At 39.4% G+C, this 27,953-nt stretch overlaps 1 protein-coding gene across 3 annotated transcripts in view; it reads right to left on the bottom strand.

Annotated features, from left to right (window-relative positions):
• The window catches only part of EXOC4 (exocyst complex component 4), a 728,355-nt gene that overhangs the window by 630,242 nt on the left and 70,160 nt on the right, over positions 1-27,953 (bottom strand). For all 3 annotated transcript variants that reach the window (XM_025854871.2, XM_025854873.2, XM_025854872.2), the window contains exons 6-7: positions 22,369-22,612; positions 3,478-3,652 (exon numbers count right to left, since the gene is read on the bottom strand). In XM_025854871.2, the coding sequence (XP_025710656.1) occupies positions 3,478-3,652; positions 22,369-22,612 (419 nt within the window). The remainder of the gene's footprint in view (positions 1-3,477; positions 3,653-22,368; positions 22,613-27,953) is intronic.

Raw genomic sequence — 27,953 nt, 5'->3', positions numbered from 1 at the left:
TAAAAACCACTGAAATCTATACTTTAAATGCATGAATCTTATGCCATGTAAATTATCTCAATAAAGCTGTTTAAGTAGGCAAAACAACTCAAATCATAATATGAAGGTAAAATCCCCAAATCACTTCATTTGAAACCAAATAGGTGAAAGGTATAAGTCATTTCATAAAGCCACAAACATATATTTTAAATCATATTTACATCTCAGCTGTTCCTGTCTGATGGGACTTAAAGTTCCTTAGTATATTATAAACATTTTTAATACAAGTTGGTGGGGTTTTGTTTTCAAAAGTGTGGGAACTGTGTATGTTGGACAAATTCAAACTAAGTAGAGATAAGTAAGGCATATCTTACTTTGTTCATAACCATAATTAATTCTTCGTGATAGTATTATAAATACCATCCTAATAGACTTAAAAGTGGTTTTCAACTTACAACAGTAGTCTAAGTTGGTCAAATATCAGAGATCATAGGAATTTATAAAGTATGAAATACCACGTATTCTAATAGTGTCCAACATGTTTGCATAATACAAATTACTAGTATTCCATGGTAACTCTCTTTCTATTCATATACTTTTAATCTACCTATATTTATCTATTTATCCATCTATCTATCTATTCGAGAGAGACAGAGAGAGAGTATGCAAGCGGGGGTGGGGGGCAGGGGCAGAGGGAGAGAGAATCTTAAGCAGGCTCCTCGCCCAGCACAGAGCCTGCCCTTGGGCTCAATCTCACAACCCTGAGATCATGACCTGAGCCAAAATCGAGAGTCAGACACTTAACCAACTGAGCCACCCAGGCGCCCCAAACTGTATCTTTATATTTAAAGAGGATCTCTTAAACCCAAAGTGACAAACCCAAAAAGATAGGAGTATGTTCTTCAAAATGCCACTGAGAGGGCGCCCAGGTGGCTCAGTCGTTAAGCGTCTGCCTTCAGCTCAGGTCGTGATCCTAGGGTCCCGGGATCGAGCCCCACATCAGGCTCCCTGCTCCGCGGGAAGCCTGCTTCTCCCTCTCCCACTCCCCCTGCTTGTGTTCCCTCTCTCACTGTGTCTCTCTCTGTCAAATAAATAAATAAAATCTTTAAAAAAAAGAAAATGCCACTGAGAAGTGAGTGGACATTTTTATCACTGGTTCCTCTAAGCACTGTGTCTTTTTCCTTTGGCTATCTTTAAGACTTTTTTCTTTGGTTTCCAGCAACCTGATGATGATGTGTCTAGGTACTGGTTTTCTTTGTGTTAATGTTGCTTAGGATTTGTTGAGCTTCTTGGACCTGTGGGTTTATGTTTTTTCAACAAATTTAGAAATTTTTGGTCATGATTTCTTCTGAGAATTTTCTGCCCCAATAACTCTCTCCCCTCTCCTCTGTATCTGCAACTACAAAATGTTAAACTACAGGATACTGCCCCATTATAGATAATATGGCTTTGTTCAGTTTTCTTTGCAGTCCACTTTCTCCCTGTGCTTCATTTTGGATCATTCCAACTGATTCATCTTCAAGTTCTCTGATATTTTCTTCTATAACAGGCAATCTGCAGCTAAAGCCACCCGGTAAGTTTTTCATTTGAGATATTAATTTTTATTAATTTTCTTAAGTCCCAGTTAGAGTCGCATTTTTCTGTTTTTACAAGCATAAATGTATGCTGGACACTGTGGATGCTTCACTACTAAAAAGGTGGACTGTCTTACTTTGGAGTGAGTTTTGCTCCGCCAGGCAGCAAATGTACAGGTGGATCAGGCTGATGCTGTGGAGACTTGGTTATGCAAGATCTAGAGTAACTCCTACCCTACAGCCAGAACAGTCCTCTTGCCACAACATAACCTTTCTGAGGCCACATCTGAAAGAACAGGGTGCTCAGCAAGTTCACCCACTCTGGGCACTCTGAACTCCAACAGTCCTAAGCATCTGGCAACATCTGGAATTGCCATTCAACATACAGTCCCATGATGGCCATTTTCTGCCAAACCTTGTGATGCATCTTCACAGCTTCATATTTGACCAAAGGCCCAATGGCACTCTTTTCAGACTGATGGGGCACCTCCTCTGTGCAATTCCCTCTTCTCCACCTCCACCATCCTAACCCACAGATTCTAGCTGCCTCCACATCCCCAACTCATCTCAGCCTGCTGCTGTCTGCCTTGATTTCAGTTTCCTATGCCAGAGCATGAAAGGTGTCCCCCAAGAGGAAGTCGGGATGAATGTGGGATTTACTTCCCATGTTCTCCGCTCTCAAATGAATGTGCTGACTGCCTGAGTCCATCTGGTTTTAGAGCTGCTTACAACAGGAAGTAACTTCACCATGCCTAGAACCAAAAGTCCCTCATTCTAACTATTTTTGAAATGGCTTTTAAGTCTATTATCTCATTGCATCCTTAAAATAAACATGGGACATGTTTGTGGGGAAAGCACATATATCCATGATATTAGTAAATCAAGATATAAAACGTTAAAGAACCAGTTTCTAAGGAATAAAGATATTTTATTCAATAGACAAATATTCATTGAGCACCTACTATGGACACATGGTAATAGAGAAAGCAGCAAAAGGAACCCAGGGCATGTAGTTGCAACCTATATTCTTTTCACTGAGCCATCAATAAAGCAGACGGAATGCACCAAAAAAACTGTCTAATGAATGAATAACCAAGAATCCATCATTCAATCCAACAGGACACACCTTACACTCTTAAAAATGACTAAAATTTACATTCATGATTTATTTTTTACTGCAAATACTCCTATTTGCCATGCAAGTAATTTCATTCCTACACAGTTATATTTTTCAATTTCCTACAGATACTTAATTTTTTTCATATTAGTAGGTACTATCTAACCAAGTCACTTCCATTTGGCTATGTCAAATTTGCTTCAGCTAACTCTTAATCGTATTTCCAATTCTCATCTAGTCAAATCAAATATATTTTCCTAGCACATGGAGAGGAAATATAATAAAATTTCTAAATACCATCTCTGCATCATCATACCAAAGAGTAATAACATTTCTCCAATCTTCAACAAATCAAAGTGATACATTTATACCTTACGGTTATTTCCATCTCTCAAAACAAGCTCTTTACCTGTCATTTGCCCCAATATATGCAAGAGACGACTGTAGGAAAATGGTCATAAAACTAAGCTACATGTTTATAAAACACTGTTTAAGAATATTTTAATATTGATTGCCTTAATAAAAGACTAATTCCAGTGAAGTCAAGTACGTTACAACAGAAAGCCAAATACTGTACATCCTTGCTTGCTACATATTGAGAATGTCCTAATTTTAAAGCCTGGCAAAAAAAAAGTTAAAAGGTCTTTTTTGAAGATGATAGAAGTTGATGACATCAGCAGCAGCATCTTTAAATAGCAACACTGCTTTCTCACTGTTTGTGAGTAAGGGAATATTTTAGGTGGCAGATTTTCATCCCAACCTGTTATTCCAAAGCAAGATGGCACCATATTTGTAAAAGGACCTCACCTGCAGAACATCTTGGATCTTCACCCACACGTCCGCCATATCGTACAATTTGATGTCTTCCTGCTGAGTAAGTGGAGCCACAACTGTGTCCTGCAGGTACCCCAGGACCACGGAGTGTGCAGTGGCTACAGCATTAAATTTGTCAAAGAGCAACTCCAGCAGTTCTAGAAGCAACCTGGTGAAAAAACAGATAGTATTTACATCCACACACGCACGCACATGAAGATGGCTTACAATGGCCTGCACGAAAACCATCAACCACGGAAACAGCGCATCAGATTTCCACAGATTGATGTCCAACAGTTGTAGAAGCAACTTTTGAAGTCTAAAGCTCAGTTTCCTCTGCTATTAAATGGAGATGATGCAAGAATTTAAAAACCAGCTGTAACATCCCTAAACCAGCAGCAAAAGCTCATGTTTCCTTTTTATCAAACTTCAGCGATCACCACACTACTACTCTGTATTCACATAGGCAGTTTCTCCGAGAAATTCAGGCAATTTTTCAGACAACAGTTCTGATGTTACACAGAACATGCTATTTTCCAGCAATAAATTGGGCACTCTGGTAAGGATGCTAATCCTTTTAGTCATGGAAAGCTGTGCCTACCATCCAGATGTATGGCCTAAGTTGCCTGAAAAAAAAATACACACCTGCCAAGCAATCTGACTTTCACCACAGGAAACAGCTTAGGCATCTGCATTATCTCAGTTTTCATAGTGAGAGATGCTGGACACATATTATTTCATCAATTTTATATACTCAAGGACACTAAATGAGGTTGCACAGCAGCTGAGCCTAGAACAAAAGCTGGTTTCCCTGTCGGTGCATTTAACCACGTACCTCCTGCTATAGCTCTAGAATGTAAATGTGTATTCAGAGAAAGCTTGAAGCTTTACGTCAGAAATTCGAAGTAATTCCTCTATCACTCAGCCTTACAGCTTCACTGATCACCTAGGCTTGGAATCATTCTTTCCTCCTCTGAACTTGTATTTTATCCCACTCGTCAGGTACTTACATGGGGCTCATATATGTAACTCAATAAATGTGGGTCACAGGTATTTATATAGAGATGTTTTGCCTCCCTTCTTCAATATTAGTCTTTCAATGTGGGAAACTGCTTTATACATCTCCGTATACTTAGGAGCATTTAAAAACATGATCAGCAAATATTTGCTGAATTTAATGTGTATACCATGAATGAGTCTAGAAAATTCTGAAATGCGACCTTTATTGTGTATTGTGTATTGTGGGTTCTCAGTTCAGAGTTCCTAAACAGACTTACAAACCAACCTGAAAAGTAGAAAAGGAAAGCAAAAGAGCTTGTCAGCAATGTCAATTCACAAGATTTTATTACCATAAATAAGAGGTTGTAACTACAATTTCATCAAAATGTATAGCCTATTATCTATTCCTATGGCTACTTTACTGCCCAATTACTATAATTAATGTGCCAGTGTGATAGCCAATAACTATCTTATGATAAAACCCTAATATCTGTTTGACATTTTAATTTAGATGAGACAGAATCAATAAAAATTTATGTAGCACTCCCAGTTTAGAACACACATAATCCAGAAATTAAACACTGTATTTGTAAATAGGAGCCATTCTACCTTTGGAATGATGTTTTTTTTTTTTTAATCTTTTAAAGGTCAGATCATATTTATACTCACATATACCTAAAACAATTCTTTCTCATCTGTGTTACAGGAGAAATTCTCAAATATCAGCAGAGGGTACAGAGGAGGATGTGTCTAACATAACAGCCAAAACAGTTAATTCAGCGTAGGGAAATGATCTATATAAAACTGGTATCTGGCATCATACAGAGTAAATTCCTGATTAAGTCAAGGTTCTACTTTTCAAATAAAGATTTAAGTTAAGTATGTAAGCCTTATGGTTCCCAAATATCGATCCACAGACCACAGGGTATTTTTCAGGGATAGACAGCAACATAAGAAGAATAGGAACATATATCAACTTTTCACAAAAATAAATTCATTTGGTATTTTTGGTACTCTCTTGATAGGAATATCTTATTTTCTATCACGATGGCAATACACTGCCAAATGTCCTTACTTGACAAAACTAAAAATAACCTTATACTATATGCTAACAGTTCTTGAAATCTTATTGATCCAATACATCCAGAAGCCTGAGGCACACTGCTGTCCAACTGCCCAATGGCATGAAGCTCCAGGTACAGGCCTGCAAACCAGCAATGAAGCAGAAAACACTGGAAAAGAAGTGGCTCCTCTGAATGGAGGGGTGCTGCTGTCTGATCATCTCCAGGACCACCAAGCTCCATGACTGCACACCCTGATGGCCACTCAAGGACAAGAGCAGTTCAGCAACCAGGGGCAGTGCTCTACTTAGAAAAGAGATGGATCAGGGAATTGAGGTTTAAGATGAGATTTGTGGTAACTATTAATATCACGGAAACAGCAATCCTTTGATAAAATGCTGACACATTGCCAGTTTCCCTCAGTCCCGAATGATCAAGGCCAAGACAGACCTGTTGTCGTATGACCATCACAGTCGTGAGAGAGGCCACACAGGGAAGAAAGAAGGGAGAAGAAACAGGCCAAAAGTGGAGAGAGTCAGGTTGCAGCTCTACCTACATTTGAAACATCGACCCATTTCAAAGACAGGGACACTCTCCTCTGCCTTACCACACAGCACAAGCATGGCAACATTAATAAAAGCCACAGTTCTTACAGCAAAATTAAAGACTTCTGTGCTACAGATGATACCATCAAGAAAGTGAAAAGACAGCCCACAAAATGGGTGAAAATATTTGAAAATCATTTATCTGAAAAGGATTTGTATCTAGCCTATCTAAAGATTTCTTATAACTCATAATAAAAAGATGAATAACCAAATTTTAAGACGGATAAAGGTTTTGAAAATCTTTCTCCAAAGAAGATATATGAATAACCAACAGGCAAACAAAAGACATGCAACATCAGAGAAATTCAAGTCAAAACCGTAAGATAGCATTTCAGCCCATGGGATAGCTATATTCAAACAGGCAAGCGATAAAAAGTGTTGTTGGGGATGTTGAGAAAAACTGGAACTCTCAATACAGTACTGGTGGGGATGTAAAATGGTACAGCTGCTCTGGGAACCAGTTTGGCAGTTTTTAAAAATATGAAACTGGGAATTCTATTCCTAGGTATATCCCCAAGAAAAATGAAAACGTATGTGTGCACAGAAACTTGTACACAGATGCTCATGGCAGTATTACTCCTAAGAGTAAAATATTACAATAGTAAAGGTGTAAAAATGGAAATAATCCAAATGTCATTGACTCATCAATGGACAAACATAATGTATAATTGTACAACAGATTATAATTTGGCTATCAGAGGGAATGAAGTGCTGGGACACACTACAACATGGATGAACCTTGAAAATGTGCTACGTAAGAAAAGTCACAGAAGGGGCGCCTGGGTGGCTCAGTCGTTAAGCGTCTGCCTTCAGCTCAGGTCATGATCCCAGGGTCCTGGGATCGAGCCCCGCATCGGGCTCCCTCCTCCGTGAGAAGCCTGCTTCTCCCTCTCCTACTCCCCCTGTTCCCTCTCTCGCTGTGTCTCTCTGTCTCTGTCAAATAAATAAATAAAATCTTTAAAAAAAAAAAAAAAAAGAAAGAAAAGTCACAGAAGAGGGGCGCCTGGGTGGCTCAGATGGTTAAGCATCTGCCTTCGGCGCAGGTCATGATCCCAGGGTCCTGGGATCGAGCCCCACATCGGGCTCCTGGCTCAGCGGGGAGCCTGCTTCTCCTTCTCCCTCTGCCTCTCTCCCTGCTCATGCTCTCTCTCTCTCTGTATCTCTGTGTCTCAAATGAATAAATAAAATCTTTAAAAAAAAAAAAGTCACAGAAGAATACATATTTTATGACTCTATTTATATAAAATACCCAGAATAGGCAAATTATAAAGAAAGAAAATATATCCGTAGTTACCTGAGTGGGAATTGACTACTAATGCATATGGGGTTTATTTTGGGGGGGGGGGACAAAAATATTCTGGAACTAGACAGTGGTGCTGGTTGCACAACCCTGTGGATACACTACAAACCACTGAATTGCACACTTTCAATGGATGAACTGTGAAGTATGTGAATTGTATCTCAGTATGTCTATTTTAAAAAGAAACCCATCAGCTATGGCATTGAGTGAGGACAGCAGGACCCAACACCTCCCCTGTAGTGAGAACATATAAAACAGTGAAAAAGGAAACTCATGTCTCAAAAAGAAGTATTATGAAAGTGGATTCTTTTGGAGTCTTACTACAGGGGGACATGAGCTTTTCTCTTTTGGTCGGTTCCTTTTGGTTTGTTCTTTCCACTAATATAAGTAATCTGTAAGAAATCAAGATTCATGTGCTTTCAGAGCATCAATAATTCCTATGTTTTTTAATAAAAAAAATCTCAACTTCTCTAAGTGTTCCCATCCATAAAAACAAAATATTATTTAATACCTGCTCTAGGAGTCTCACTGAACTGCTGGAAGGAGCACAGCAGAAATTGGACAGAACCAGGTAGAGGGAAGAGAGTTCAGGGCCCCTCTGTCTGGGTTTCTGGCTTGAGCAACTCTGAAGATGATGGTTATCTTTCCTGAGAGTAAGAGCATTCAAGTGAAGGCAGAAATTTGGAAGGAGAGATGTGGGTTTACATCTGGTTATATTTAAGGTGTTATTTATTTAAGCACTTGGGTATGCAAATCTGGAGCTCAGGGGAGAGACTGACACTGGAAAGAACTTTTTAAGAATGATAAATATTTGAGAGGAGATCACTCAGGGATAATATGCAGAGTAAGTAAGGCAAGCAAGGTCCACAGCCAACACTTCCCAAAAGAGCAGCATTGAAAAGATGGTTAGGAAGTAGCTAGGGAGGAAGAATGAAGCCAGGAAAGAAAACTGTAGAAGACAAAGGAGAAGAAAATATCCACAGTCAAGGCTACACTGAGGTCAGAGAAGGTAAAGATGGAGAATCGTACAACTCACAGGTCCCAGGGACCTTGGCAAGAGGATTTCAGAGGAGCACTGGAAGCTGACACCTCCACAGTAGGATGAGGAGTGAATGGCTAACAAGGAAAAAGAAACTAAAGTCAAAACACACACTTTGCAAAGGCACACCATATGCACTCCTTAAAAAAGAAAAAGTAAGACGACTCTCTCCTGAAGCATCAAAGAATAAGAGAGACTGGGAATCACTCACATAAATAGGACATAAATCCACACTAGTCTGGCCCAATTTAGAGCCACCAGAAATCAACTGAAACAAGATGAATATTCATAGACACTCGCCAATTGCCCACACGACACTAGATTGAGAAAACAAGTGTCTGCCTTCAGCTGCAGACATACTGAGGGTCACCCAAACACACAAAGCCCCGCTAAAGTTATTCCCCACTCCCACCACAAAATTTAAATAAATAAAAGAAGTAAAACATCCCATTGCAGTTAACTCAGTCGCTTAAATCATTTTAGGCTCAAGGTTTTCACCATTGGTCTAAAAGACAAAAGAGCAGCCAGAATTTAAATAAAGTACAAGAGACTCCTTAAACGGAACTCAACAAAAGGCCTCATATACAAAGAAGCCTAAGAACCTCAGAGATTAAAATTTCAACTAATTGCCATTTCTACCCTTCAGAAAAAAAGAACACACATTCTCTCTCTCACATGTACCACAGAGATTATTTCTAGAGCCACAAAGAATATGCACTAACAGCAACACAGCATGAGAGTTGGTAAAGGGAAATAGTAATCCTGGGATGGCCAGACAGTATATATGCCATTGAGGACCACAGACTTGAAGCCAGCTCTCCGCTGCATATCCATGGGGCCTTCAAGACGTCATGAGGACATTCCAAATCGCAGGTTCCTCAGACACAAACTTCTTCAATTACAGTTTCCTAATCACAGGTGGTGAGATATACATGCCAAAATGTAACAGAAGTATACTAAAAAAGCAAACCTGGAACAACAGTAAATTGTTTTCTGTACCTTTAACAGTTAACCATGTGGAAGAGGCGAGGGGGAGAGACCCAGGAGATGCGCCGGATGTCTGCATGGCCCAGCTGCATCTCTGTCCTTCCTTCAGCTCCGGTAGGAAGATATACCAGCGTGTACTCCGTAAGATATAGCAGCATCATTCCAGTAAATCTCCCGCTTCGATTTAGTTGGATCTGGGATCTGTCACTGATAACCGAAGGAGGCCTAACTCACAGAGTGAGAGCGAATTCCTTCATTCCTCTGGGATTCCATACTCCCTCCAAAAACAGACGCTCACAATGGACACAGTGTAGTGACAAAACAGTGACATGCATGGCCTCCTGGGCCAGAAAGAAAGGGCAGAGACCTTGGTTTATGCCTCCTTGTAACTACACATCTCTTCCAACACAAGGCCCAACGCTCAGAATGGAGAAAACAGTCAAATTTCATGGGTGCCTGAGGTCATGAGTCAAAGAATGAGCAATGTAGGGTGGCGGCAATACTAGAAGTCTAGGATCAGAGACACTGAGCTGGGGTCCTCAGCATGGGGCTGGTAGCTAAAGCTGGCATAATGGAAGAGAGCTCTAAAGCCAGAGGGCTGAAGTAGGAGGGGAAAGAGGACGATGACAACAGCAACAAGGACTGTAACAAAGACCACCATGCCAATCACAGCCACCCTGATTCCCTGCCAGGCAGCGTGGTGGGAAGTGCTGCCCTTCAACTATCTCATTTAAACCTTTGGATAACCCTATGAGGAAGGGACTGCTTTTATCCTCATTTCATAGACAGTGAAACTACAACGCAGATAAGGTTCAAACAAAGGCCTCAATTTTAGAGGATGTTCCTTTTAAGGGGTATTAGAAAAAAAGGAAGTCGTTTTTAAAAAGAGGCCAGGAATGCCTGCGGGGCTCAACTGCTTAAGCCTTCAACTCTGGATTTCAGCTCCGGTCATGATCTCAGGGTCGTACGATGGAGCCCCGCGTTGGGCTCCTCGCTTAGCAGGAAGTCTGCTTCAGATCCTCTCCCCCTCTCCCTCCGCATGCTCTCACTCTAATAAATTAGTCTTAAGGAAGGGAGGGAGGGAGAGAGAGAGAGAGAGAAAGAAAAAGAAGAGGAGGGAGGGAGGGAGGGAGGGAGGAAGGAAGGAAGGAAGGAAGGAAGGAAGGAAGGAAGGAAGGAAGGAAGAGAGGCCAAAGAGAGATCAGAACTGTACAATGCTAAGGAAACCAAGGCTGGAAAAAGTGTCAACAGAACTGTCTATACGGGCTCTACCTTCTCACCATAAACTAGTTTTTACCCCTGGTATTCTACTAAAACAACTCTTTCAAAAGTCTCCAACATCATTTTGCTCCATCTATAATAGACACTCTTTGGCCCTTATTTAAATAAGTGCAGCACTTGTTTCTACTGACTACTCCTTCTCGAAACACCGCCTCCCACTGGTCCCACAGCCCAATATTCTTTTGCTTTCCTTCTACCTCTCTGGCGGCTCCTTCTCAGGAGCCTCTTCCTCAGCCGGTCCCTGGAGTCCTGTGAATTCTTCCCAGTCCTCATACTTTCTCTCTGGGGGGGCTCGCTCACCACGGTCTTCAACGTTCCACCTGTGAATGACTCCTCCACACAGCTTCTGGCCGGACCACTCTCCTGAGCTCTGGACCTCAAACTTCACAGGTCTTACACAGAACTCATCCTATCGTTACCCCCCCACCTACTCCTCCATGGTCCCTATGCCAGTGAATGGTACTGCCTTCCCCAGCAAATCACCCCCACCTCCCCTCCCACTCAAATCCAATCAGTCATCTTTACTATCTTCTCAGATGGACCACTTGCCTCCACTGCCATGGTTTCTCTGCTAATGCAGACCAACCACATCATCCCCTAAAACAGCTCTCCACTCTCTGCTTTCCTCCAGTCCTTGCCTCTCCCTCTCTACACTGTATACTCATTGAGGGCAAAGAACTGTGGCCAATTTACCACTCTATTCCAGTATTTGTCATAGTGTTCCACATAGGATAGGCAGTAAGTATGTGTTGAAAGAATGAAAAAATGAGGTCCAGCAGATGGGGTCCATAGAGGCCTCGTTATCGATAACGTGAGGAAATACGTTACATATTATAATCGCCTGGTTTTAGAAGCCCATAATAAAAAATCATTTCACATATAACTACCCTCCTAAAAAGATAACCTTACCAACCTTACCACAAGAATCAAAAGTACAGTTCAAGCTGAAAGATACATGCACTCAGAACTAACTTTAATAATACTGTAATAAAAATCTATTGTGTGTAAAAAAAAATAAAACAAGAACACAGAAGTGTCAAGTTGAAGAAAGTGTTTGTTCTTTAAACATATATCCGATTGCCTGGCAGGTTTTGGAAACAGCCCTCTTATAAGTAAAATGTTACTTATTTCCCAGATCCTCTACTAACTTCCCACTTGCAGCTACACCTGTCTTGTCTTCAAGAAACGTAAGAAGAAAATGTTAAGGAAGCGTTACCAGGGGACAAGGAGTGTCTACGGTATAAAGCTGTATCATCAAGATGTGAAAAATGTTCAATATTTAAGGTGAGATACGACCATCTGAATCTAAATTTAACATCCAGGGAACCTTGAATTAGTCATTTGGCTGCAAAACCCATGTTTGCAGCCAAGGAGCTGCCTTACTTGGTCACGAAGCAGACACACACACACGAGGTAGAAAGTCAGTTCCGTTCTACTACTTCCTATCTGCTGAGACTTTAATATCAGGATTCTGCATTTTCCCACAGATAGACAAAGGCAAAAACCACAGACTACTTATTTCCCTACCACTATGCTCTAAGAGATAAGAAAACACTGACCTCGGAGCTTGGGTCTTATGTGAAAAAATTAAAGGAAACTGATCATCAATTATTTCCTATCAAGATGGTCTTTGTTTTACATGTCTCCACCTCACATACACGGTTTCCTAATAAGCCTGGCTGAGCAAGAGTATTTTCCATTTCAAACAGGACAGAGATCCCATTTAATCTTCAGGGTTATCTAATACCTACTCTTAAAGGGGTAGAGATAAGTTTTGCCACTTATTAATAACAATCTTCATGTAAAAGAAGTTACTATTTGAGGAATGCTGACTAATTCTCCATCTGCACGATGAAAAGAACAGGAAAAAACTATTAGCAATGTAGAAAGAAACAGAGCAAAAATAAAAAGCACACTGTAGTGGGCCCTGGTGCTGGGAGCTTTCGTCCTGTGTCGCTTTCCCACTTGTAAGTCAGACTCTCATGCTCAGTGCCTGAATCCCTGGTAGATGACCCCAGTGAATTAATTCTAACATATGGCAAACTAGCGACTAAAATTAGAAAACTGACCTAGGCCTTCTTCCTTTTAATTAAGGTATTTAGCATCATTCTTTGAAAAGCCTTTCCCAGGATAACCTCCTCAATAGAAGGTGCTGGGAATACTGGAAGCCACATGGAGAAGAGTGAAGCTGGATCATGACCTCACACCATACACCAAAGTCAACTCTAAGTGGGGTAAAGACTCGACTGTAGACCTGAAACCACAAAACTCTGAGATGAAAACACAGGTAAGCTCCTTGACATCAACCTTGGCAATGATTTTTTGGATTTGACACCAAAAGCAAAGAGAAAAAGTTAAAACAAACAATTGGGACTACATCAAATTAAAAAGCTTCAACACAGCAAAGGAAACCACCAAAAAAATGAGAAGCAACCCACAAAACAGAACAAAATATTTGCAAATGACAGGGGCGCCTGGGTGGCTCAGTCAGCTACGCGTCTGCCTTCAGCTCAGATCATGATCTTGAGGTCTTGGGCTCGGGCCCCAAGTTGGGAACCCCCACTCAGCAGGGAGTCTGCTTCGTCCTCTGCCCCTCTGCCCACTCGTGCACACAGGCACACTCTCGTTCTCTCTCAAATGAATAAAATCCTTAAAAAATGTATTTGCAAACGATATATCTGATAAAGAGTTAATATGTAAACTATATAAAGAATTCATACAACTCAGGAACACCAAAAAGGCACATACATACAATCCAATTTAAAAACAGGCAGAGAACTAAGTAAGACATTTTTCCAAAGAAGATACACAAATAACCAAAAGGTACACAAAATGGTGTTCAGCATCACTCATCATCAGGGAAATGCAAATCAAAACCAAAATGAGATACCACCTCACACCTGGTAAAATGCCTATCATCAAACGACAACAGAAAAACAAATATTGGCAAGGACAAGGAGAAGAGGGAATCCTCGTGCCCTGTTGGTTGGCAATGTTAATTGGTGGCGCTCCTATGCAAAATAGTATGGGGGTTCCTCAACAAATTAAAAATGCAACTACCATATGATCCAGCAATTCCACATCTGGGTACATATCCCAAAGGAAATGAAAACAGGATCTCAAAAAGACGTCTGAGCTCTCATGTTTGTTTCAGCATTGCTCACAACAGCTAAAATGGGAAAACAACTTAAGTGTCCATCAATGAAAAAAATGGATAAAGAAGATGTGGTATGCATGTGTGTGTATATGAACGCATATACATAACACATGTATACATATGTACCATGAAATATGACTTAGCCATGAGAAAGAGGGACATCCTGTCATTTGTGACAACATGGATGAAACTTGAGGGTATCAGGATAAGGGAAATAAGTTCAGCAAATACTGTATGTTCTCACATACAAGGAATCTAAAAAAGCCAAACTCAAAGAAACAGACTAGAATGATGGCTGCCAGGGGCTGGGGGTGGAGAAAGTGGGGAGTTGGTCAAACAGTACAAACTTGGCAGCTGTAAGATGAGTAAGTTCTGGGTAGCTAATGTATAGCATGGTGAGTATAGTTAATACTATATTATAGACTTGAAAGTTGCTAGGAGTAGATCTTAAGTTCTCACCACAAAAAAGAAATGGTAATTAATTGGGCACCTGGGTGGCTCAGTCGGTTAAGCGACTGCCTTCTGCTCAGGTCATGATCCTGGAGTCCCGGGATCGAGTCCCACATAGGGCTTCCTGCTCAGCGGGGAGTCTGCTTCTCCCTCTGACCCTCCCCCCTCTCATGCTCTCTATCTATCATTCTCTCTCTCTCAAATAAATAAATAAAATCTTTAAAAAAAAAGAAATGGTAATTAATCGATGTGATGCAGTTGTTAGCTAATGCTATGGCGGTAATCATTTTTGAAATATATAAGGATGTCCTATCAACATGTTCTACCCCTTAAATTTATGCAATGTTGTATGTCAATTATACCTCACTGAAGCTAGGGGGAAAACACCTCTCCCCATTCCAAAATAATATTTCATCATAGTGGAACACAAGAAAAATTATCCATAAATCCCCTTCTCAGAGATAACCAAAGATGTTAGGTGTGTATTTTTAGTACAAGAATGTGCCAGGTCCCTAAGGGAACTGCTTGGGTATCTAAGTCATCAGTTTAATTCTCAGGTGAGCTAATTGAGATCCATTTACTCTGTGGTTGCTTATCACACTTCTTAACATGTCCAGCCATCTCTGAGAGGCCTGTCATTGATCACAATGGGGGGTTTGGGTGGGAGAACGGATACATCAGTACAAATACTGCCTTTCTCTGGTGGAGAAACAAAATCAGGCCCAGGAAAAGGAATTAGGAGCGTCATCTTTATAGAAGACAGAAGGCAAACTTATATGATGGAAAGAGACTACTTACACTCTTAATTCCACCACCACCAAGCTTTGTGAACTGTCAAATTATTTCGGCTTTCACATTTCCCTGAGTACATCTGGGATTAAGAATAATGCCCCTACCTGTGATGAGGCCAATCGTGAGGCTCGCTCAGGTGAGATGCCAGATGACTAACTGCTTTGCAAAGCATAAATACTACAAAAGCAGAAAACTCTGCGATGTCTGTAATGATATAAAGAGTGTTCTCAAACTTTGACATGCATGAGAATTACCTAAGGCATAGACCCCTGCAGGCCCTGCACCCAGAGATTCTAATTTAATCACTCCATTTCTAACTTCCAAATGGCATTGGTGCTGCTGATCTTTAGATCCCACTCCTGTAAGCGGTGCAGAGATTTTTTTTTAAAATTCACTTCCTCTTATTAAAAAATTATCTTCTTAGCATCTTTTTCTTATTCATTCATTAAACTTCTTGGGCATTTAATATGTGCCCAGCCCTAGATCAGGCTGCAAAAACACAGTTAAGCCCCCTCTTGCAAACTCATAGTCCGGTCTGATTAGAGACCGTGATAATGAAATGGGCCAGGAGTTAGACTAGCCCCTAAGGTACGAAATACAGCCCAAGATACACATGACGATGCTTTAATCCCATCTGATATGACCCTAAATGTCAGCAAGGGAAGACTGTCACTTGACACAAGGGTTTTATTTGTGTTTTTGCAATGGAAGACCTAATGTCAGTTTGAATATGGAATACCTTTTCGTCTAACACCAACAAGTGCCCAGAAAATAAGACCTAAGGCAGCTACCGCTATTTGCCAAATAGAGAAGGGGGCCCCAATGTAGCATGAAGGCTCACACCTAAATGTTATCAATATACCATGAAATAGATTTTAATCTGCCATTCCTTTAACTCGTATGATCTCTAACTCGAACCTGCAATAGCATGCAAAACAAGAGAATTCAAAAGCAGGTTTTGTTGGTTTTTTTTTTTCCACCCTGACAAATGTAAACAAAGATTTAAGCAATCTAATATTAAGACCTGTCCCATTTAGCCAAACACCCTTTCTCTGAAGACTATAACCCAAGAACAATACACAGTCAGAAAGACAGCTGTCCAATTCCATGCTTACAAGAGAGTAAAGAACATTATTAACATTACTAATTCACCTGATATGTTATGAAGCTATTACCAATTTATTTATTAAGTCTTACTAGAACATACATAGATTTGGAACCAGTACTACCTTCCATGGTAATAAATTTTATGTTTTAGTTAATTGGTATATTAAGTCCCAACATGTAAAGAATTAACTTTCATTTGTTCTAAAAATATTGCAATAAAGCTGCAGGGGATATGTTCTAGTTGAAGAATGGTGGAATTTCTTCTGTCATTGGTTCATCCTATTCATACCCTTCAATATTTAACAGTTGAGTATATTTAAAGCATGTTCTCACTGATATGTGTAATCAAAAGTAGAGATTTAATCAAATGATATCATAATCACTGAAGTTAAATTTACTTGCTTCCCGCTTGCTTTGATTCGAATTAACTACTTCATCTAAATTACATCAAGGCCCTCCCTGATTCCAGGCATGTCCAGGTGCTACATGCAGTGCTTGGGAATGGCTACAAGAAGCCACAAGGACAAATGCTCGACCTTGCTTCAAAGCTGCTCTTAAATGACTTTTCTGTCCAATAAAATGACCAATCCCACAAAATCCTACATTTCAGAGACTTAGGAGAAGAGTAACTAATAGAAAAAGGAAAAAATGAAAGGAAATGCTACTTATATGAAAAAGACTCATATGCCTGACTCTAGCCACAGGTCTTAAAAAAAACATGAGAAGTGTTTCATTTATTTGTCTTTTCACAGACACTGCATTTGTACTACAAAACTCATCTTGGGGACTGAGCCTTTAGACTTCCTCATAGACAGAACCACTTTGTAAGAATACCCTATTTTATCAGTATGCCCTCATTCCAAGTTCTGGACTCAGAGTTTCAAAAATATTCTTAAAGTTGTTTTTTTTTTTTAACTTTTAGAGCAGTAATTCAATCATTTCTACAAACCTACCAGCCAAAAAAAAGTTTTAGGAAATGAGGCAAATATCAACCTTGAAGAAAACCCATGACTATAAAGTAAATGATTCAGTGTTAGAATTACTCAGCAAGCATTCAGCTAACACTGACAATCAATTACATGGCAGATATATAGGAGGCAGAAATGAAAGGGGCATACAGCCCATTATAATACAGTTCAGTAAGTGTTACATCTGTTTAAAAGTGGTGTGGCCACTCCTTCAGATTCCAGATGTATCAAAGACATAAATATTAAAAATGGGACTATATAAATACAAGAAAAAAGTTGAGAAATTTTATTTATAGTCTAAGTGTACGGAAGACCTAAGTTTGACACAAAACTCAGAAGCTATGAAAGAAAGCTTGATAATACAGCCTCATAAAAACAAAAACTGTAATATATAATAATAATGCCTACATGGCCAGACATCTTAACAAAGTCTCCCATCCAAGTACTAACCAAGCCCAACCCTGCTTACTAGCTTCTGAGATCAGATGAGATCGAGCGCGTTCAGGGTGGTACGACCGTAGACCATAAACAAAGTCAAAAGAGAAAAAGTGAGGGGAAATTATAAAATAAATCCCAAAGAACTAATTTTCTTAAGAGATAAAGAGTTCCTACAAATCAATAAAAAAAAAAAACCATACCAGTAGATAGTTAACTGAAAAGGAAATAAACATTATCTGAACCCTGTATTGTTGAAAATTTCAAATTTTAAAAAGGAAAAAGAATAGCATAATAAACTAATATACTTATTACTGGAAAGTTCTTTGATTAATGCCTTTCTTCCTCTCTGGACTTTAAACTCTCTAAGGACAGGGACTATGCCTTATTTCTTTGTCATTTCAGCCCAGTGTCTGGTCCACGGTAGATATTCAACATATCTGGGAATTCATTCTTTCACTCAACAAATATTGGGTCAGGTGGGCACTGTGCTACATTCTGGAGATAGGGTGCTGAGCAAGGCAAACTCATTCACTTTCAAGGCTTCCATTCTAAGAGCAGTTAGAAGATAACCAAACACACACATATATCATAGAAAGTAATCTAATGGTCAAGACCCTGTTGGTCTCCAAAGAGGTATTAATTACATTTTTCAACACTGTTACCCCCATTAGGCATTTTCATTTTCAATGATTTCTTCTGATTAAGATAACTTTAGTACTTGAATTCTTAAATAATGAATTTATTTTTCACTAGAACTTAACAGTTACAAAATAGAGAGGGAGGAAAAATCTACAACATTATCCAAACACAACTACTTTTGGCATAAAAGCGTATTTCTTTCCTGTGTTTTTCCACAAATCTTTAATATCCCAGTGGGCACAGAACATGTAATGTTCTTTGCCTTTTAGATCCGACACTTAATCTTCCGTCATTCCTAACCAAGATGAAGGAACATGGCAAAATGATCTCTTTCCAAAAGGAAAAAGGGTTTCCATAGCAGCCATAGCTTCAACTCATTCAGTCCCTTCTGTCCTCTTCAATACCACCATTTTTACCAAAGCTGAGCAGCCCTCCAGCACCTCCCCTTGCAGTGATTTGCTGCCTCTACATTTAAAGGGGCCCATTCTCAAATAGATGGAAGAGGTGCCTCCCACATGCCAATCACTGTCTTTTCTCACATCTTTCTCTCCTCCATATTCTTGATACTGCACCTGGAGAGGATTTTATTTCTCTTACCTCTTCCTCATGCTTTTCCTATTTGTTAATTATTAAAGAACTTCTTCCAGCTTCTTGGAAACAAAAAATGCTATGAAGTGCTCATGAGCTAGATTTTGGGAAAGAAGCAGTCATTAGGCAGCAGGAGATGAAGACACTGGTAAAGAGCTGCCCAGACTGCGGACCACATGAGCCATCTGAAACTGAAGACACTGCCTGTCTTCCTGAGGAAATTATGGGTAGCAGGAGGTTCTGGGAGATTAGCAAAGCACATGCTGCTCTAAAGTTTATCCTGAGTTGGCAACAGTATTTGAATATTTTTCTTTAATAGTAAGCAGAGGTTTATAGACACTTTGTAGATTATGAATGAAAAGAAAGACTATCTCTCCTATAGACAACAGATAGTTGGGAGCCAGGGGGTTGGGGGGACGGTGTCAAAAAAATAAGTGGGTCACCGAAGTGATTTTTAAAAGCTGGCTGTGGGAATATTCTGGCTCTGCAGGAAGTGAAGGATGACAATTTACTAGCCTGGTTCCTTCTTTTCTAGCAAAATAGCACACCACATTAATTCTCTCTACATAAAGACAAATGAAAACAGGCTTGCAATGCATCACAACCAGAATATATTTAATAAGATGATGTTGAACAATGAAACTTTTAAGGAAAGTTACAGTACTGGTATCTTGCCTCAGAGTAACATTTATATGCTAATGATTTGGAAGAGGTTATTTCACTGCGGGGGGGGGGGGGGGGGTGGTGAGGGAAAGAATGTGCATATTGGGGAGAAAAAGGATTTATGGTTCTTTTTGCCTACACTCCAACTTTAAGAAAAACAGATTCTTGTATTTCAGCATAAGATTCCTTGAGTGGTAAATTATATGAAGTATTATGACTTGACTTCTTTCTAAAATAAATGCCACTAACACATCCCAGTACAGTTTGATGAACACAAAATACCATGCAAGCTTCAAGGGATAATCTGACAATACCCCTTCTAAAATTTTCAGCCTCTAGAAGCAACAATGCCAATCACTTTTGAATGACATTTCCAAGGTCATTAGTTTGTGAGTTTTAAGGTATTTGAAAAACACAGTGCCACCACAGACTAGCTCAAAATTATCAGTCATTTGGAATCCCAGCCCAAGACTTTAATCTTTGATCTTCAAGATGAGTGGTTCACCCCAAATATCTGCTTTCTCTGGACTATTTTATCTCTTAATAGTTTGGGCCCAATTTTTCAGATTTGTACATTTTATAAAATGGGATCATGTTATACACATGAAACCAAGAGAAGCAGCGTGTTCACTTGCCAGCGTCCAATATATCCTTCCTACAAAAGCTCTAAATACTGACAACAACAAAAAAAACTTAAAGGGGGGGGAACCCTTCTGCTAACTCATTCCTCACAAACATTTATTATTTCCTGGGGCAGTATGCTGAATTTCTGCTTCTACAGCTGTAATTTCCAGTTGTGAATTCTGGAAGGGGCTCAGGGAACAGAAGAGGAAGGGGTCAAAATCCTATGAAAGACACATTGCTTTTAAGGGTACTGTAATGAGATTTGCAGAAAAGTTATTGATCCGTGCCCTTTAGTTTTATTTCCAATATACACTATAGTCATGTTATTTCCCTATGAAAGTTCAGTGTATTCATCTAGGGACTTGCAGCACAGGGCAAATAGCAAGCCAGAATTTTGGAGTGTTCATTAGTAAGGAGGCAAAAGGTCTTCACGGAAATCCAGGCACCACGCAAAGAAAGAAGAAAAGCAAAGTTCAATTTAGAACCATTTCCCAGCCTCTCTGGATCACAATGTGAGTGATCAAAGAACATGGAAGTTCAGGAAGAAAGCAAGAATAAATAAACACGTGTGTTCATATATACGTAGGCATGTAATAGTTCTTACTGGCGCTACTCTACTAAACTCTAATCATGACCTCACCTAGTGCAAGCAATCCTCTAAGATAGGATTATTTTCTTCAGATTACAGAGCTGGCATTCAAAATCAGGTCTGCTTGACTCCAAAACCCATCAAAACACGTGCTTTGAAATGATCTATGGCAGGAGATGGGTGGAAGATGGTTTCTTCACCAATTGCATTTTTCTTTTTAAACACTATTTGTTTGAGAGAAAGAGACCGAGAGAGTGAAGGGAAGGGCAGAGGGAGAGACCCCTCAGGCAGACTCCCCGTTGAGTGCAGAGGCCGACACAGGCCTCTTTCCATCACCCATGAAATCACGACCTGAGTCGAAACCAAGAGCCAGACACTCAACCGACTGAGCCACCCAGGCACCCCATACCAACTGCATTTTTGAATGAAGTTTTCAAGGGAATTAATTTTTGGAAGTTTTAAAGTATAATCAAAATCAATGTTATTTAGATATATCAGAGAATATAGAAAATACAAATAGAACACATTAATTTTTCCAAAATATATAAAGTCTGAGGAATTCTAAGTAAGCTATTCTTTCTCCTTAAATTTGTTATTTGCTTTAAAAAAAAAAAAAAACTTTTAAGCCCTATGTACAAACAGTAGAATTCCCTTAACAACAGGTCCACAAGATTATGATCCCTTCTACACACTGTCTGGCATCTCCCAGGAACTTACATTATTTGAGCAGCTGAGAAGACCTGCTCCACTTTGCCCTCTGTTCTCACATGAAATTGCAGTTTCCACTGGTTTCTTTCCTCCCACCCCACTGTGACAAATCCCTGGTAAACATGGAGGGTTGGGGCGGGGGGAACAGCAGAGAAGGGGGTGGGAAGGGAACAGAGACCTGTGTAGAGCATATCTTGGATTTTCTAGAAAAGCCTCAATTTCAATATCTTATCCCATGGTCAAGTGATATTAGTCTATTATGCCCGGAACTCTGGTTTGGCCGACATCTCTCTCAATGTATAAGACAAGACAGAGTTAGGACTGTAGTACAATTTCAGTTTCCCCTTATAAAACAAGAATTATGAAATCCAAAGCCTATTAGCTATTTTAAATAGATACAGGAATTCCTGAAACCTATTTGCCTTATTGGCAAATATCACCACACATTAAAGAAGAAAGCACAGGACAGAGGAAAGACCATAGAGATGCATTCAACTCCAAGGCCAGCCACTTTTTCTGTGACCTTGAACTAATTACTGGTTTCTGAGCCCCAGTTTCTCTAACTATAAAATGTAGATACTAATAAGTAGCTCATAAAGTGGTGGTGTGAATTAAATGAGATAACTATACATAAATGCCTTGAATATGCTTAGTACTTAATACTCAATAACTACATTTTTTTCATTTGAGTATGAACAATATGCTTTAAAACTTTTCAACTTTACCAAAAACCAGCTAAATTATGCCTATTCAGCTATTTTCACCAATCTGAGTTCATATGGGCTCTAATAGCCCAAGTTCAAGAAATAACAATCAACAGAAGTTGTTCACCTATACCCCATCCTAGAAAATGTAGAATTCTCAAAACAACAAACTGCATGCCCATTTACCTTGGTTGGTTCTCCACAGTGAGGTTCTCTCCCCTCTGATAGCCACTGTCTGCCACCTGGGTTGTAGACCTCTTCACAATTTGCTGTAGCTCCTGCTCCAAGCGTTCTTTGATCGCCTTAACGGTCTCTGGAATCTTCTTCAATTTGGCCAGTCCCTTGATGAGGATGCCCATAAAAAGGGTGCTGTTCTCCTCTGGATCCGATTCCAAATCCTCCTTGATATCCTGCAGGTTTATCTCCCTTACTGTAAAGAAAAAAGAAAGGAAGGAAGGAAGGAAGGAAGGAAGGAAGGAAGGAAGGAAGGAAGGAAGGAAGGAAGGAAGGAAGGAAAAAAGGTTCCATTACAAGATTCAAAAACAGAATGGGTTGAATAAATGGGATCACAGCTTTGATTACTCCCTTAAAGGAATTAGAGAAGACTTTTCAATTAAATTTGTAATTAAATTATATTTACATAGTGACTAAAAATCACAAAGTAACAGTTATATTCCTCACATCATATCCATCAGTTAAAATAAGAGGTGGAAGCCATTAAAAACAAGCAAGTCACAGAAAGTTTTCCACAGACGACCACTTCTACAATGAACTAGTCAGTTCATGACATTTATTAAGCATTTGCTGTTGATAAAATGCCATACTTGGGTGCTGCAGAATTCTAAAGAGCCAGACCACAGTCACAAAACTCTTATTTAATAGTTATAAAAGATAAGTAACTTGATAAAAAGAGATAAGGTAAATTAGTTAAATGACAAGAGATGAAGAAAAATGAAGAACAATATGTGCAATGTGAGACAAGACTCTGAGGAAAAGAGTAATGAAGATTTTTCATAAACACAAAAGAACCACCTTCAACTTTTCTTTAAACATAGGTCTACCATAACACACTCTACTGAAAATAGGTCTTGCTAATCCATGTTAGTTTTCTGAGAAATAATTTTATATGTCAAAAGTCTCTGTACATCTATAGACTACAGCTTTCATCACAAGCACCTGGCTTTGGAATGGAAGAAGACAGCCTAGCACAGTGGTTCTTATCTCCCAGGGAGGAGCTGGGGAAAGGGACAGATGAGGATCTGAGACCTCTGTTATCTACTGAAAACCATAGGTCTTCCCTTCAAACTAATGCACATACACACAAATATGTGCCCCCAAATACCCAAAAATAATTATCTCATTTTAAAAATGGTTGGATTAAGATAGAATAAAGCAAAGGTGAGTAAAAGCCAGAAGATGGACCCTAAGAGTTAAAGTCTTCCCCATCCTTCCCTCTCCTCTATTCTTCAAAATGACTGGCAGGTTTTTAAAATATACGATACCCTGAAAGAATGCATGCATTCTTCTTTAGTAGATTCAAGCTCAATGATACTATGAGTCCACTCCCAAGTTGTTCAGCACCACTGGAATGGACTGCAATGTATTTATGAGGAGAGAATGAAAATATCCCATTACAGGGAGTAAATCCTTATAACCACTACATCAAGTCTCCAAAAAACCCCTACTTCAGATGATATGCAGGCTATTCTCCCCAATCCCTACTCTTCTTGTTCCCAACTCATAAAATGCCCTTAAATATGAACCAAAAGCATTTAAGGATATGGAGGATATAATTACTTCAACAAGCTTTTTCTTCATTGAAGAAGTCCTCCACATATTTATCCACGATGTTGAAAACCATGTGGAGAGACAGAAGCACATTAAGAATGACCAAATTCCTAGGATTTTCTTTGCAACATAGAAGACATTTGATGATGTGGTATTCCATTTAAAAATTTTTAAAAATACTAGTAAAGTGAGAGTAGAACCAAGGTGGCTTAAGCCTCTGAAGATGACAATTTTGATGGCAAATAAAAAAAAAAATCAAAAACAAAAGGCACTGATATTTCCAAATGTGACATTCCGAGAATGGACATTTTAGTTACTGGTTTTATTTTATTCGTTAAAAACTAGACCCCTCAGGCCACAGAATTCCTCCATGCTGCAAAAACAAATCCCAGCAACAAGAAGACAGAAACACTTAGCAGCCAAGGAGCCATCTAAATTCAGCATGTTAGGGGGGTGGGGCGGGGTGGGGAAGCAACGAAGCACAACTATAAGCAGAGCTTCAGGCAGGGGAAAAAAGTAACAGAAATTTAGCTGAGAGAAAATGATCTTCACAAAAGAGTACATATGAGTCACAACCAGACCCAAGCAAAGGGCCACCTGCGTGTTGCAAGCACCTGCCGCAAGAGGGATTGGTGAGGAGATAAACATAGTTAAATCCATGAGCCCCTAGACGGTGTGGCATACAGCTACTTGTATGTGCACTAATATGATAGAGAGCCTATTAAAAAATAACAAATAAGCAAGGTATGAATAATAAAATGCCACAGCCCCAAATGGCACATTTGTTTAAAACCTTATCTTTCTGTTTGTCTCCTGCAATCTCCTAGAGCATAAACACTGAAGAGATCCAATAGTAATTAATTTATATTATCTATTTCACTTACATCAGCTGAAAATTAAAAGGCAATTTAAAAGGATAATATAATCAACCATGAAGACTAGTCCAATAATTTCAAAAACCTGTAAGGTCAGACAGAATTATTGGTGCTTTATAGAAAAAGTCTAGTACAAAAATAATGTAGCTGAAATTCAGTAAGGGCCTCACACCACAATTAGAACAAAATGTACACACTTCCAAACAACTAAACACCAAATCATTCCCTTGTACCTATAATGATATAGTACTCACCGTGCAGGTTTTAGAACACTTTATAATTAGAAATACTGTACTCTCTCACCCAGTTCTCTCTTATCTTTTTGCTCTGAAGATACTTATCAAGTGAGGATTTCTTGAACCTGGTTTTGAAGACCCTCACTGGCAGGACAGTGCTAAATATTAAGATTTTCATGTTCTTCCCCATTATTACTACTAAAATCCTATTGGCCCCAATTGTTCCTTGTTATATGCATAGACAGGGAAGGAAGGAGGAAGATATGGATGTGTAGGTATACATGCCTAAGTGGATATAAATCGCGTCTATGGTTTGAGGCTAAGCATGGATTCATGAAGGTTTAACTAAGACACTTTGGGACTCATGAAACGATTAACTAGATGGTATCTCCAGTCCTTTCAAGCTCCACAATTCCATGATTATATCAACTTAAGAGTAAAGCTATACATCTCTGGCTCCATGGCCTATAGCTAATTATGTGCACCTAGATTATAGATAGCTCATTTAAAAAAAATAACAGATAAAGTGAATAATCCATTTAAGCAGGTAAGTGTTCTATAAAAGAAAACTATCTTTTGTTTCCCAGTGAGTACAGGAAGCAATGTAGACCAGTCCATAACTGCTTTCTTCTCTCGGTACGTTTGGTAAGAAAATATTAGTAACACACACCATGGCTATATATACACGTCATCAAATCTGCACAAGAACCCTGGTGATACACTTTAACTTTGTAATGAAGAAGCTTCATTATTTAACTTAACATTTATGCATGTTAAATTGTAAGAGATAATGGTAGCATTTACCATAGAAACTCCTGGTAAATGTCATGCTTTATACTATGCACGGTAACTAAAGTATGTAAATATGATATATCTGATTTCGACCTACATACATAACTTCATTTACATGCCGTATTCAAGAACATTATGTCTATATACAGGAGAACTGTGTCACTATTGAACAGAATTCAATATAAAAGGAGACTTCAAAAAAAATCACCAGGCCTAATTAACCCAATAAAGTACCAAGAGAATTATATATCTACAATGCTGCCCCCACAGACGGGAATCTGGCCTCAGAAGAGTGAGTGACAATACTCTCAAACAGAAAATAACAAAGTTACCACTTAACAATAATTCTGGTCAAAATGGCACTATAAATTCATAGTTGAGATAGCCAATCTCAAAACACAGTTATACACAAAATAGAAGCTAAGTTATGAAGAAACAGTCTGGTTCAAAATTGAGACTAACACCTCTGTGGACAAGAAATAGAAAAAAAGTAGTGGAGCCAGAGTATGTGTCCAACGACCTCTGTGTGGAGAAGCAGGCCAAGGCGGGCAAGGTCTAGCCCATGGGGTGTTACAGAGACTTCACATGCAACCACTGGCCAGATGAGGTGACAAAATCCCCCATCGAGGGTTACAAACACAGGACCAACTCAAGCTCTAGACCTACGTATGCTTCTGGCCTCATCAAATCCTTATCTTCCACTCATGTCTCAGTGGAGATACCTGGTCAACTATTTATCTTAACTACCATTCGTTTTACCAATGAAAAATTACCTCTAACATCTTTTATTCTAATTAATGCACCCACTAGTACAGATTGAGAGAGCAGTCTCTGATGCACTGGTTGCTCCTGGAGTATAGAATCTTGATTAGGGTCTTTCAAATGTTAACTAACTACCCCTGAAGTGTGGATTCCTGATTAAGGTACTTCAAAAATGTTAACTAAGCACCCCTAAGGTGCAGATTAAATTACTTTAAAGGAAACTACAGACAATATAACACCCTACTCCTGAAAGGAGGCTGCCAAAAGCTATTGCCAACTCTGCTACTAGGGGCTATCATTTACATGAAGCTAGGGGTTTTTACAGTCTCAGCACAGGAATAGTTTCAACTCGGAGGTGGACACTGAAAGCACAATGAAAGTGCGCTGGTCCGCCCATAAGTGAAAGTGGGCTAAGGGGGAAATGATGGTATGTTTCAGGGGAAGGGAGAGTGGAGGGTAGACTACTAAAACAAAAAACAAAGTAGACTATAAACACAAACAAAAATGACACCTGTTCAGTTTCCCTTGAGACAGCACTTAACATATGTACATTATCTCTTTTAGAGCAAGGAGGATGCATCTTTGAAAGTCAAGAAGTAGGGCGCCTGGGTGGCTCAGTTGGTTAAGCGACTGCCTTCGGCTCAGGTCATGATCCTGGAGTCCCGGGATTGAGTCCCGCATCCGGCTCCCTGCTCAGCAGGGAGTCTGCTTCTCCCTCTGACCCTCCCCCCTCTCATGTGCTCTCTCTCTCTCTCTCTCTCTCTCTCTCTCTCTTTCTCGCTCTCTCAAATAAATAAATAAAATTAAAAAAAAAAAAAAGTCAAGAAGTAGCCACCATTAGAGAAGTGGCTACTAACAATTTTAAGAGGGCAACAGGATAAGAGAAGACACAAGGAACAGAAGAACAAATTGATAGTTTATATTAATATTCAATAATATATGTTAGGCTTTGTAAGTTCAAGCGCCTAAAGAGATAGCACGATAGTAAAAAAGCAAGAAAAAAAAGAAAAAAAGAGCAAGAGCTGGGCATCATAGGACTTTAGATCTTATTATCAACTCTACCACATGCTAACTGGGTAAATCTCTCTCAAGTCATTACATCTTGCTGGGCCTCAATTTTTCCATCTGTAAAATGGAAATAAAATATTGCCCACACAACTGTGTATATTAAATGAGGTAGTAAGACATCAAAACACAAAAAGAAACCCCCAAGAAAGTAAACAAATGTACTTTTAAAACTTCTAGCTTTAGGAACTCCTGGACTGCTAGGGACAGCAGTAATTACTTAGGTCCCCATTTCTCCTTATTTCCTCCAAAA

The sequence above is a fragment of the Callorhinus ursinus genome, unplaced genomic scaffold (genome assembly GCF_003265705.2).
Source record: "Callorhinus ursinus isolate GAN/ISIS: 27379988/994484 unplaced genomic scaffold, GSC_fseal_2.0 scaffold12, whole genome shotgun sequence".
NCBI classification, from domain to species: domain Eukaryota; kingdom Metazoa; phylum Chordata; class Mammalia; order Carnivora; family Otariidae; genus Callorhinus; species Callorhinus ursinus.
The sequence above is the reverse complement of the archived record's forward strand: the minus strand, read 5'-3'. Positions and strand labels throughout refer to the sequence as shown.